At 41.4% G+C, this 12372-nt stretch overlaps 1 protein-coding gene and 1 long non-coding RNA gene across 3 annotated transcripts in view; one reads left to right on the forward strand and one right to left on the reverse strand.

Moving 5' to 3' along the window:
- Window positions 1-12372, reverse strand: part of LOC115421424 (kinesin-like protein KIF21A) — a 58206-nt gene that overhangs the window by 3598 nt on the left and 42236 nt on the right. For both annotated transcript variants that reach the window (XM_030137313.1, XM_030137314.1), the window contains 7 exons: window positions 8613-8749; window positions 7934-8108; window positions 7298-7462; window positions 6590-6707; window positions 5992-6162; window positions 5429-5628; window positions 4954-5321 (listed from right to left, as the gene is read on the reverse strand). In XM_030137313.1, coding sequence (XP_029993173.1) covers window positions 5231-5321; window positions 5429-5628; window positions 5992-6162; window positions 6590-6707; window positions 7298-7462; window positions 7934-8108; window positions 8613-8749 — 1057 coding nt within the window. In that variant the 3' untranslated portion in view covers window positions 4954-5230. The remainder of the gene's footprint in view (window positions 1-4953; window positions 5322-5428; window positions 5629-5991; window positions 6163-6589; window positions 6708-7297; window positions 7463-7933; window positions 8109-8612; window positions 8750-12372) is intronic.
- Window positions 2294-4588, forward strand: LOC115421428 (uncharacterized). The gene is made up of 2 exons (XR_003935677.1): window positions 2294-3973; window positions 4016-4588. It is a non-coding gene; the product is annotated as an uncharacterized LOC115421428 (long non-coding RNA).

Here is a 12372-nt window from a genome sequence, read left to right on the forward strand (position 1 = left end):
GGGGGGAGGAGAGGGGGAGATGGGGGAAAGAGAAAGGGAGGTGAGAGAGAAGGAGGGGGGAGAAATGGGGGGAGAAGAGAGAGAGGAGAGAGGGGGGGGAGATGGGGAGGGAGAGCGAGAGAGGGAGGGAGATGAGGGGGGAAAGAGGAGGAGGAACTGCAGTGGAGTCATAGTAGGAGGTGTGAGGAGAACCCACAGATTCAATGTTCATGAAATAATACATACATGTTCATTATTCACCGTATGTAACACATGGTTTTATTGTGTCTCGTATTATTTCAGGAACGTCATCAGATCAAATATGGAGTCCTGAGGCCTGTCCCTGTGTCCCCCCTTTCTGTGTTTACAGAGGACATGAGACCGTTCACAATGGTCGAACATTTTGTAGAAAATTTCCAGTTATGTAAAGATGGTAAAGTTAGGAGAACAATGGAAGGAGCTGTTTAGGTTGGAATAAGACCGTTTACGTTAGAATAAAGACCATCTGGATAAAACCATGGATTAAAATATCTAGTGATGCTGAGAAACATTTGGTTTAGTTTTGTCCACTTGTCTCAGTGAACAAAGCTGGACTTGACCAATGAGTCAATCGTGCATCAACTTTAACACCACTGTCCAAACTCTACCCGAACCCCAACTTTAACTTATTAGTCAAATAAAACCCAGGTCAGCATGAACTCTGGAGGCATCACAAGGGCACAAAAGGCCTCGAACGCCACACAGACCTCAAAACTTCCTGGACCTCGATCGCCAGACAGTCCTTGAACGCCACACGAGATGCTGGTAAAATGTAATTGGGATGGAAAGTGAAGTGACACGAAAACAGGAACGATACGACCAAAAGTCTCTGGACGGGTTAAAAAAAAAATATATGAATAATAATAATTATTATTATTATGACCTTTATTTAACCAGGGAAAAAAAATCTCATTGAGATTAAAAATTTCTTTTCCAAGAGGGTCCTGGCCAAGACAGCAGCAGCAGCAGCAGCAGAAGTTACACAAAAAGGAAATCACAGTTATACCATCTACATTAATATACATAAACAGAATGAAAGTCAGAACTACAAAACAATTTAAAACTGATAAGAACATACATATAAAACATGACTCCTTATTTTAAAAAGTACTAAAAAAAATATAACAACAATGTTCCTTATCTTAATAATTACAATATTCTTACTGAAAGAAGATAAATTAAAACCAACAAACCACTTAATAAGAAATATGAATTCTTACTGATTCTTAGCACACACTATAAAAAGCAACTTCTTTCTTAGTAAAATAACAGATTAATATTTAATTCATGTTTCTGAGTGTGTTTTAGGTTTATGTCACATGACATCAACTCCCATTTTGTCCATGACTCTCTCTATTAAAACAAAATATAAAATCATTTTGGAAATGCCCACAACAATGCTCCATGTCCAAACACCCATCACATCCACTCATCTGTAAATTAATGAATAATTTATTTCTTCATCATTTTCACAGCTGTAAAAGGCAGAATGTAAAGGTTTCATTTCACTGCCAGGACAGATCCTGTAGGGATTGTAGAACATGGATCAAACTGTTTTTTGTTGATCAGTGAGTGGATTGTGTTAGTGTTGTCTAAATTCTGTGTTGAACAGGGTGTGCTGGTGCAGAACATCCGAGTCAGTCCTGAAGCTGCTGCTGCCATCTGATGGACATATTGAATATCACCATCATCTAAAACCATCTCCCTACAAAACAAACAAACAAAAAAAAACAATTTATACTTATTAAACCAGTTAATTAAAACACAGTAATATGACCTGAACATGATAAAGGTAAATGGTTGATACGTGGTCAGATGTTAAATCAGACTGAAGTAAAATTACCCAGATTTTATTCAGAACTACAATACATGATTAATAAACTACGAGACAAGACATTAAAGGATGAGGTGGAGCTTTTTCTGCAAAAATATTATAATCCAAGTCAAGTAAATACACCTGTCATTGTCATAATTCAAGATCTGTTTTTACAAAAGCGGACCTGAAAATATAAACATTTCCTTCTCCAATTTTTACTGAACTTAATGTTTTCATCACCAGTTTTCTGGTCTCTACTTATTATGCAAATAAAGTCTTAACCTCAATATATTCTGAGATTCATATTCAGTAAAATCATTGTTAAATCCACAAAATGTCTCCTTTTCATAGTTAATTCTCCCATCATGCATGTTTTTTCTACTCCACTCATCTAAAACTGCAAAGCCTTCCTGCTAATGAATGAACAAAAGAAATCCACACAGACTTGGAGGCTGTTTTTGACAGATGGCGTTTATTCTCATCAGGCATCTGACATTAGAATCGCTACGAGTCCACCATTGGGGAATGGCTACTAAATGTCCAGAGGGAACGGCCAAGAAACGTGGATCAGGGAGAGCATGACAAACACAACAAAACGTCTAAATGTAGGCCACTAACAAGTGGCCTCGCCGGAGGAAAAGCGCCGGCCGCCGTCCTTCTGGTCCTCGGTGAGACTTCACACCGATGGTCCCTCAAAACAAACATTCAGTCTGATTAGGATTATTAGTCAACATACATTAGATTGAAATTACAACAGCTGCTTCAGACATTCAGAAGTGACAGCACACAATCGTGGTTACATCAGGAGGACGAGCATCCCCCAAAAGGCCCCGGAAGAGGAGGAGGAGGAGACAGGATGGGTGTAAAATGTGATGGCTGAAGGCCGAAGAAAGAGCGAAACATTACATTTATATTTACAGACACGGTGCATAGATACAGGACTGAGAGGAGGAGGAGGAGGAGGAGATGAGGAGAAGCCCTGTTCTACAGTTCAAGAAGCTGAGCTACAACGTAGCAGTGAGTGAAGACGAACACTCAGAAGTGAAGTTCAGCACTAAGGGTTAGCCCTAACCCTAATCCTAACTGTGTTCCTAACCTTAAGTGTGTTCCTAACCTGAACCCTGTTCCTAACAGTGACATGTGAAGACATAGCTTTTACATACAATGTTCTATGTGTAGAACATCCTGAAAACTGCTCACACAGGCTTAAGTTTGTCCTGAAGACAAAGTGCAGTGAAAGAAGTTCAGTTTAATCATGTGTTTAGAGCAAAGACAACACGTTATACAGGTTTGGTCGCTGCAGGAATAGAAGCAGGAGGACGAAGAGTTAAAGTCTGTGTAACATTAGTTTGTTTTTCACCAGTTTGTCAAATCTGAACCATTAAAAACATGAAGTTTAAGGTTCTCTGAAACGCTGGAGCGTGGAAGGTGGTGGACAGGAACATGAAGGCAGCAGCAAAACTATTTTAGATTCTTCAGGTTGGATGTGTGATGAACAGTGACATCTAGAGGTGAATTAGGAGATTACAACCCCTGGATCCTCATCACAGTCCGTGGTTTTGTCTGTTGTGTTTTTCCAGTTTAGGTATTAACTGAAGGTATTAAGGTACAGTTAAGGTAAAGTATTAACTCTGTAATGCACCAGGATGACTCTGCTTCACCTGTAGATGTTAACATTTCCACAGCTGAAGCAGATCAACGACAGATGGAGACCATCATCACCGATGGGTGCACCACATTTAAATCCAGAAGAAAAGAAAACACCTGTATTGTACCAGGTCATGGTTAGGTTTAGGGTTAGGTTAACCCCAGGGTAAGGTTAACCCCAGGGTAAGGTTAACCCCAGGGTAAGGTTAACCCTAACCGCTGTTAAAAGAGTTGACTGAAACTTCACCGGCCTGTCCAACCAAACTGAAGCTGTTTCATTTTACCTCATGGACCACAGACATGGAAGCCAGTTCAGACCAACAACCCTGATGGATGTTAAACACCACAGTCAATACACTCCCATCAGATAAAGTCATCATTTTGTCAAAGACGTTTGGAGGCTTTGAAAAGAACAAAAATCCAAATGATCCAGCAGGTCATGAATTCAACACATGAACGAACATGTTAAATCATTAAAGTCCCAATAAAAGGGTTACTGTTAGGGTTAGCCTACCCTAACCCTAGACCAATAAGACTCAATAATAAAGGGTTAGCCTACCCTAACCCTAGACCAATAAGACTCAATAATAAAGGGTTAGCCTACCCTAACCCTAACCCTCAATAATAAAGGTGCAATGGACTCCTGTGATCTTTGAGGTAAAATGACTGTTTTTGTTGAAGGAATCTGGAAACTTCAAGAACATTTACTGACTTTAGTTTGGTTGTAAAGTCTGATTATAAGATAAAACAATGGAAATGTTGAAAATCTCATTTTTGCTGCTGCTGCTTCCATCTGTGGCGGTCGATCATTGAGCTTCATCTGCTTTTCCAAACCAAACACATGTATGGAAGGTTCAACTTCTGTCCATTTGTTTCCTGATTCTGATTTGTCAGTGATGGCGTTCCACAGTCTTACATCTGCGCAAAAGATGTTCCTAAACCATGAAGCAGTTTCCAAAAGAATTTTCAGTCAACTAAATCATTATTTTATCACAATTTTTTTTTTTTTTTTTTATCAGATTGTGATTTTCTTTGCATCTGTGGGATAAACCCAATGACCACGTTCATCATGAAATAACCATTTCTGATAAAAAGAAAAGACCAAACCGATAAAAAAAACAGAATTCACAGTTGGTTCATGTCTAACTTTCCACGGACTCTCAGAGTGATTTTGCTTTTTCACATTTTCATTTGTTGGTAAAAAAAAGCAGCTCTTGAGTCTGCTTCAACCACTGAAACCAAACCAGTAGAGACCCGGGTTGTGAAGACCAGCTACCAACCCATAGTTCACCAACACTCATAACCCTAACCCCTAAATCTAACCCTAACCCAAATTTCACCAACACTCATATCCCTAACCCCCTTACCCTAACCCCTAAATGTAACCCTAACCCAAATTTCACCAACACTCATAACTCTAACCCCTAAATCTAACCCTAACCCTAACCCTTAACCCAACCCTTAACAAACACTCATAACCCTAACCTAACCCCCTACCACTAACCCTAACCCTTTCCTAACCCTAACAGATGCTTCACCTGTGAAGTTCTGCAATGAAATCAAAGGTTTTTAGAGTAAATGAGGCGTTCACTGTCTCTCCTGCAGCAGTCGTTACATACATGTGATTCAGACGTAACCGTTACATGGGATGGATTTGAGGGTCAGCGTCCAGTTGGACACATTAAGGGTCAAAGTGCAGAGGAGCGTCCGTCAGTGTCCGTCCAGTCTGACCAGCAGGAGGCGCTGTGCTCAGTTACTGGCCACCTCGTCTGCATTGTCAACCGCTTCTAAGGTGCCTTCGAGTCCACCGCGAGCTCGCCAGATCTTCACCGTCCGGTCACTGAAAAACACCAATAAGCCAAGGTTTAGGGTTAGAACCAGGCCCTAGGTTAAGTCTGTTGTGTGTGTGTCTGTAGTGTGTCAGTGTGTGTCTGTTGTGTTACTCACTCTGATGCTGTGAACAAATGGCTGCTGTTTGTTGAGATACTGTTGATTGGACTCTCGTGTCCCTTCAGTTCCCCCAGTGTCCCCAGTGTGTCTGTGTGCCACAGTTTGAGAACCCCTCCTCTGCAGCCGCTCAGCAGCGCCGGCGACCCAGGGACAACGCCCAGTGCACACACCCAATCACGGTGGGCGTTGGGGACTTGCTGTTCAGGAAAAAGAAACAGGAAATGACATGTTAAGTTAGAGGAGAAACAGGGACCGAGGAGGACGAGGACGGATCGGTCATTTTCATCTGAGTTTTATTGTGTGTTTGTGTCTTTCCTCTTAAGTCTTGTTCATCTTTTTATCCTTTCATCTAGTTTTCATGTCTTTGTCGTCTCGTGTCATTTTCATCTATATCTTTCTTGTCGTTGTGTCTTTTTTGGACCACACTGACATCCTTGTCTTTAGTCATCCTCATTGTTCTAGAGATAAAGCTGAGTTAAAGTTAACCCAGACCCTGTGAACTGGTCCAGCCCTGGGTCTGGTTTCTGTCTCAGACCCGGTCTTCGTCTCAGACCCTGTACCTGCAGCAGGTCTTTGCGGTCCAGGTCCCACTTCTTGATGCCGTTGTCTCTGGAGCCACTGAAGAAAATGTCTCCGTGGATGACCAGGGACTCGATGCCGTCGTAGTGAGGAGGTTCGAAGTTATGTGAAGGACTGATGGTTCCCAGAGATGCTTCAGTCACATCGAAGAGCTGAAACAGAACACAACAACACAACACAATGAAACACAATAGAATGTAACAACACAATGAAACACAACAAAACACAACACAATGAAACACAACACAAGAAGAGCTTCGGTTCAGAGGAATATAGTTAGGTTAGGCGGGTTAGGGTTAGTTAACCCCAACCCTTTAGGGATTAGGGTGAGTTAACCCTAGGTAACTAACTAACCGCTGTCTGGGTGGGCGGGGTTATAAATATAAAAATTGATCTTTACTAAACTATGGTTTGATAAGATATATTTAATGTCATTTGTTGTTCTATGTGTCAAGGATTTTCCTCATAAAATGTCTAAAACTAAAAGACATCAGTCACATCATTCTATTAAAAGTCAAACTGGGTCAAACTGAATCCTGACCCTAAACCAAAGGTTAGTGTCTCCAGACCTAAACACACCTTGACGTAATGGTCTTTGGACCCAGTGATGACCAGGTCCTGGTTGGTTCCGGACCGGTCCACGGTCAGACACATGACTGGACCCAGGTGACCCGTCAGTTTCCCTGTTGAGGCAAATCTGAAAAGAACAAAAATCACATGAGAGAATGAATCAGGCTGTAATATTCAACGTGTCCAGTTACATCATAACTCTCACATTTCTGGGAATTCAGTAACAATTTATACATCAAATTGTTGGAAAAAGTATTTTCTTTCAAAGAATATTCACATGTGCACAGAGGGCTGATTTTTCTCTCATTCACTTCCATGTTAAATTTCTGTTACTAACATGGAACTCCACGTTCCCACAATCACTGCTTATTCAGTTCTAACATTTTTTCCACATATACATCGATGCGTTCAGAAGGTTCACCACAAGTCTCACATGCAAGAATTTTTGAGATAGGATATACGGTTATGGATTAACAGCAGTTTGTTTGAGAGGTGGTTTCTTGGTGAATTTAACATGGACACCCATGTCTCTTTTTTTCGTTGACTGTGTTTTTTGTTTTTTCCAGAAAATTCCACACCATGTCTACTTTTCATTTATTCCCCTTCAATTCCCTTCATTTCAACACTAAACCCTGGTATCGGGATGGAGTCTGTGACCACATTAATGTCATATATTTGATCATATTCAGGGGCGTGTTCATGTCCGAAGGTACTGACCTCCTCAGATCCCAGACTCGGACTGAGGTTCCGGCGGCGGCGTACAGGACCGTCCCGTTGGGGTTCAGGGCGATCTGATTGATCTGGTTCTCTCCGGCCGGGATGGTGACGGTCCGACTGGTGTTGGAAGCGCAGGCGTCTCCAACAGTCACCTGACCAGATGACCTGGTAACCATGGAAACCAGACAGTGATTCAGACATGGTACATGCATCCTGTGGCTGGAGGTTAAAGTGTTTGGAGTTCAACTCCTCTGGACCTTCACACTTTAATCTGTGTCTGAAACCTGAACAAACAAGTTTCATCAACAGAAACCAGATGAAAAGATTCTTGATATGGATGTTTGTCACCTGAACAATGAACAGATTTAATTCATAAAACAGTAGAAAATTCAGTTGTCCATAAGAATCAAACACCAACCTTTTCAAACAAAGACCTTTTCAAGATGATTTCTGATCACAATTTAGACAAATGGTGACATAATTACTCAACTGTTGCAGGTGAATCTGTAACATACATACATACATGATCTGTGTATTAACGTGATTACTGGAGTGATGATCCACGTTTTCCAACAGGTCAAGTAAAGTTAAGACAGAACGAGGTTCAGAGGGAGGTTTAACAATGACCGGACTCACGTTAACGTTCGGATGCACTTGGCCGAGTCGCGGATGTCCCACACTTTGATGTACGAGGTGGAGACGGTGAAGACCAAACTGGAGCTATAACGGACCGACACCACATTGTTGGGATGACCAGACAGCGACATGATCTCCTGACCTGTTACCAGGTTCCACACTTTACAGGTCCGGTCTAGAACCAAAGGAACAGGAGAAGAAGGCCATCAAAATAAAGCCCCGAGTACTTAGTGGAGGTGGTCTCATATGGACTTAGTGGAGGTGGCCTCATATGGACTTAGTGGAGGTGGCCTCATATGGACTTAGTGGAGGTGGTTTCATGTAGACTTGGACCATGTCATATATCTGATCAGATAAATGGAGGAAGTCTAGATCAAATTTAGCTTTGAGGAGTCTCTGACCATAACATTCAGGATGTTCCTTCAGAAACAACACATGAAACAAGCAGACATGATGGAGTCCAGACACCAGCACAGAACCCTGTTCCAAACCCTGTTCTGAACCGTAACCCTGTTCCTAACTGTAACCACCTAACCCTGTTCTTAACCCTAACCATGTTCCTAACCCAGCTCAGAATGACACCTTTAGTTCATGTGACGGTAGACGTAAAATAATCTGACTCATATGAGGACAAGTTAAAGGATGGAGGACAAAAGGAGGGATTGTGGGTAAAACTGACCTTTGGACCCAGTGAAGAGCAAATCGTCGGTGCAGTCGACACAGAGAACGGCTTTACTGTGACCTTCAGCCACGTGGACACACTGCAGCGTGGACGACCGGCTGCTTTTAGTGGACGGCACCGGGTTAATGACGCCCCTGGAAAACACAAAATGAACACATCAGTCAATCATAGTCATGCACTAAACTCTCAGACTGACTGGCCTCAAATCAGAGACAATGACAGAGAAAACAGATGTGAAGCTTTAAAGAGGAACAGAAACACCTGGACAGATGTTAGTAGAATTTTGAAACAGGAGATGATGACACCAGCTGTGGAGGGTCTTCAAGAACCCATCAGATCAATAACGAAATAAAGGAAACTGGATCAATCGCTAAGCCGTGGGTCATCGTATGACTGAACACAAATAATGGGTTCGAACACCAAAAAAGAGGCATCAACGTCTGCAGGACACAGGACTGAAGACGAGGTGGATGGAGGACTGAGCTCCTTCCAGTTATAAGATGACGCTGGTGACATGATTATCAATAAATGTGTATCAATCCTCCAGGAGGTTTATTCATCATCTTCACCACGTTCTTCAGACACCACTGTTGGACGTCAAAGACACCACTGTAGTGGAGCACACGGGAAATGTTATGGGTGTGTTCACACTGTATTTTCTGTAAGAATGAAATAAAAAAAACAAAGGATGGTACCGCTGTGACGTACCTCCACATGAACAAGTGGCAGGAAAAGGTTAAACTTACAAGAAAAAGCTCTTAGTGAATAAGGACGTAAATTATGACAAATTTGAACATCAGAAATTTGTAAATTTATGACAAACACCTTCTACATCTTCACATCAACACTCCATAAAACCAGCTCACCATCCAATTACAACCCAAGATGCATCTCATCCAACAAAACCAATGCAAACACTTCATGTAAAAGATGTGACGAGAAAAAAATGCTGTTGATATAGACTTAGACTGGGAGACTCAGCATGATACAATGATCTTCTCTCTGCTCCTCCTCCTGTCTGATCTCCTCTCTCTCCTCCTCCTGTCTGACCTCCTCTCTGCTCCTCTCCTGTCTGTCCTTCTCTCTGCTCCTCCACCTGTCTGTCCTCCTATCTGACCTCTCTGCTCCTCCTCTTGTCTGTCCTCCTATCTGCTCCTCCTCCTGTCTGTCCTCCTATCTGCTCCTCTCCTGTCTGTCCTTCTCTCTGCTCCTCCTCCTGTCTGTCCTCCTATCTGCTCCTCCTCATGTCTGACCTTCTCTCTGCTCCTCTCCTGTCTGTCCTCTCTGCTCCTCCTCCTGTTTGTCCTTCTCTCTGCTCCTCCTCCTGTCTGACCTTCTCTCTGCTCCTCTCCTGTCTGTCCTCTCTGCTCCTCCTCCTGTCTGTCCTTCTCTCTGCTCCTCCTCCTCTTTGACCTCCTCTCTCCTCTATTCACACTCCAGTAAATCCATGTTACTGACTCTCCTTCTTCCCTGGAGTCTTTGTGCTTTATGTCCTCACAGGTTTTCCCTGGATCACCTTTGGTCCTGCTTTTCTCCTGCCTTCATCAAGATTCATTTATCCATATTGTCTGTCTCTCTCTCTCTCTCTCTCTCTCTTTAACCCAGGAGGACAAATGGAGCAGAAGCTGCGATTGGAGGAAACCTGGCTCCTTCTGTTGGTCCTGAAGAAGACCAGATACAGCATCCTCCTTAAACAGCATCAGCTGCTTTTTTTTTTTTTTTTTTTTTTTTACTTTTATTTGATCTATTATTCATTAATGTGACAGCAGATAAATCAGCAGAGAAACACGAGGCTTAAGTACTTTTCTTGACATAATTGTTTTTATTTTCTTTCGTTATGGATTCATTTATGAGAGAGTGGGTGGATTTCATTCTTTTTTCTCTTTCCATGACATGTACTTGTGAATAACTTACCAGTTAAGCTGATGAACAGTGATAGTTTTATCCCTAACGTTTTTCATGTTTATTTGATATTTTTAACATTATATAAGTCAGTCTTGTGTGACAGTTTGGGGTTATCTGAGAGTTTTACTCGTTATTTTTTAGAGATTAAACAATTAATAGAAAAATACATTATCACATTAGTAAGAAAAGGCACTACTTTGTGTTTTCAACTTTAATTTTTTGGGATTTTACAGAAAAATACAAACAGACAAACCTATGATGAGTCATTGAAATAAACCTTTAACTTTAATCCTTTAAGTGTTTTTTATATACATATTTTAGTGATAAAAGTGAAAATTATGTGTATATTTTATTCATATAATAAGAGCTTGATCACCAGCTTGAATCTGAGAGAAAACTCATTCACTGAGCAGCAACAGATTTTCTCATTTGAAGCTGATATTTACCAACTTTTCCATGTGACATTAAAGTATGGGTTAGGGCAGGGGTGTCCAAACTTTTTTTAAAGAGGGCCAGATCTGATAATGTGGACATTGCCAGGGGCCAGCGGTCCCTTTCGACGTTTTTTAAACAGTAAAAATTACATATAAATGTGCTGTTCTACAATAATTTTATTTTCATTGTCACAATATAATTTTTTTTAAATGGCAATGTAACCAAATCTACACCACTCAGGTGTGAACAAATTAAAAAAACAAAAAAAAAACCAATTCTGCCTTCCTTTCACATCTGGAGTCAGATAACATAGAACAAACTGTATGGAGTATCTTAAACTTCCAAGAAGTTGATAAAAATCTTAACCCCACATTCATTTTAAACATGACTTATATGAGTAATCATTACTCATATATTACTCAGTAATGTAAAGTCTGTTAACGTTTAAGATGAAAACATATGACTCTTACTCTTGTCTTTCACAAAATCATTCAGAAAGTAATATTTGTGTCACATCTACAAGTACATATCACCAGCAATTATAGGCAACTAACCTGGCAACTTGGTAGCCTGCCCTGGTGGTGAATTCATTGAACTCCCAGGTTCACATGAAGAGTCACTGTTGTGAGTTTAAAGCAGCTTGAATTTGCGTCACTTTTTCAGAACGCTCACTCCCTTGTAGCTTGTCGTATGCGTTAGCATGTTTTGTCTGCTAGTGTGTCTTTACATTGAATTCCTTAAACAAGGCAACAATCTCTCGACAAATTAGGCAAACACAATCACCTCAATTTTCAGTGAAAAAAAATTGTAATTCTCATCTTTCCTGGAAGCGGCGGCCCTTACTGTCAACTTTCCTTTTTTTTTATTTACAGGCGCCATGGTTAGAAATTAGCGAAAATGGTTGATGGGAAGGTCACAGAGCCAGATAGAGTTAGAGTGGTGCTGCCACCATGAGGTGAAAGGAGAAACTGCATTTTGAACCTTTTATGATTCATGTACTCGGTTCAACAGTCCAAGCGGGCCATGAATAATACATTATAAAACCCAAGCTGTGGGCCGTATAAAATCTGACCGCGGGCCGTGATTGGCCCCCGGGCCGGACTTTGGACATGCCTGGGTTAGGGTAACACACATGGATCACATGCACTGAACCCAGTAAACGTGCATGTTTCTCTGTCTGCCAACATAAATAACCTCAGTGATGCAGTGATTTAATTGAATACAGAAGACGGCGCAGGTGGAGATCAGTTAGCATTAGCATTCTCAGATCGATTAGCATCAGACCAAACCAAGCCATTATGACCCATCACAGTCATAATGGTACCATTTAGGAGGGGAAGGTGAAACAGAAGATCAGAGGTCACAAAACCAAGCGTCCACACAGACAGAAACACAGGATGGAGACAGGGGTCAGAAG

The sequence above is a fragment of the Sphaeramia orbicularis genome, chromosome 6 (genome assembly GCF_902148855.1).
Source record: "Sphaeramia orbicularis chromosome 6, fSphaOr1.1, whole genome shotgun sequence".
Classification (NCBI taxonomy): domain Eukaryota; kingdom Metazoa; phylum Chordata; class Actinopteri; order Kurtiformes; family Apogonidae; genus Sphaeramia; species Sphaeramia orbicularis.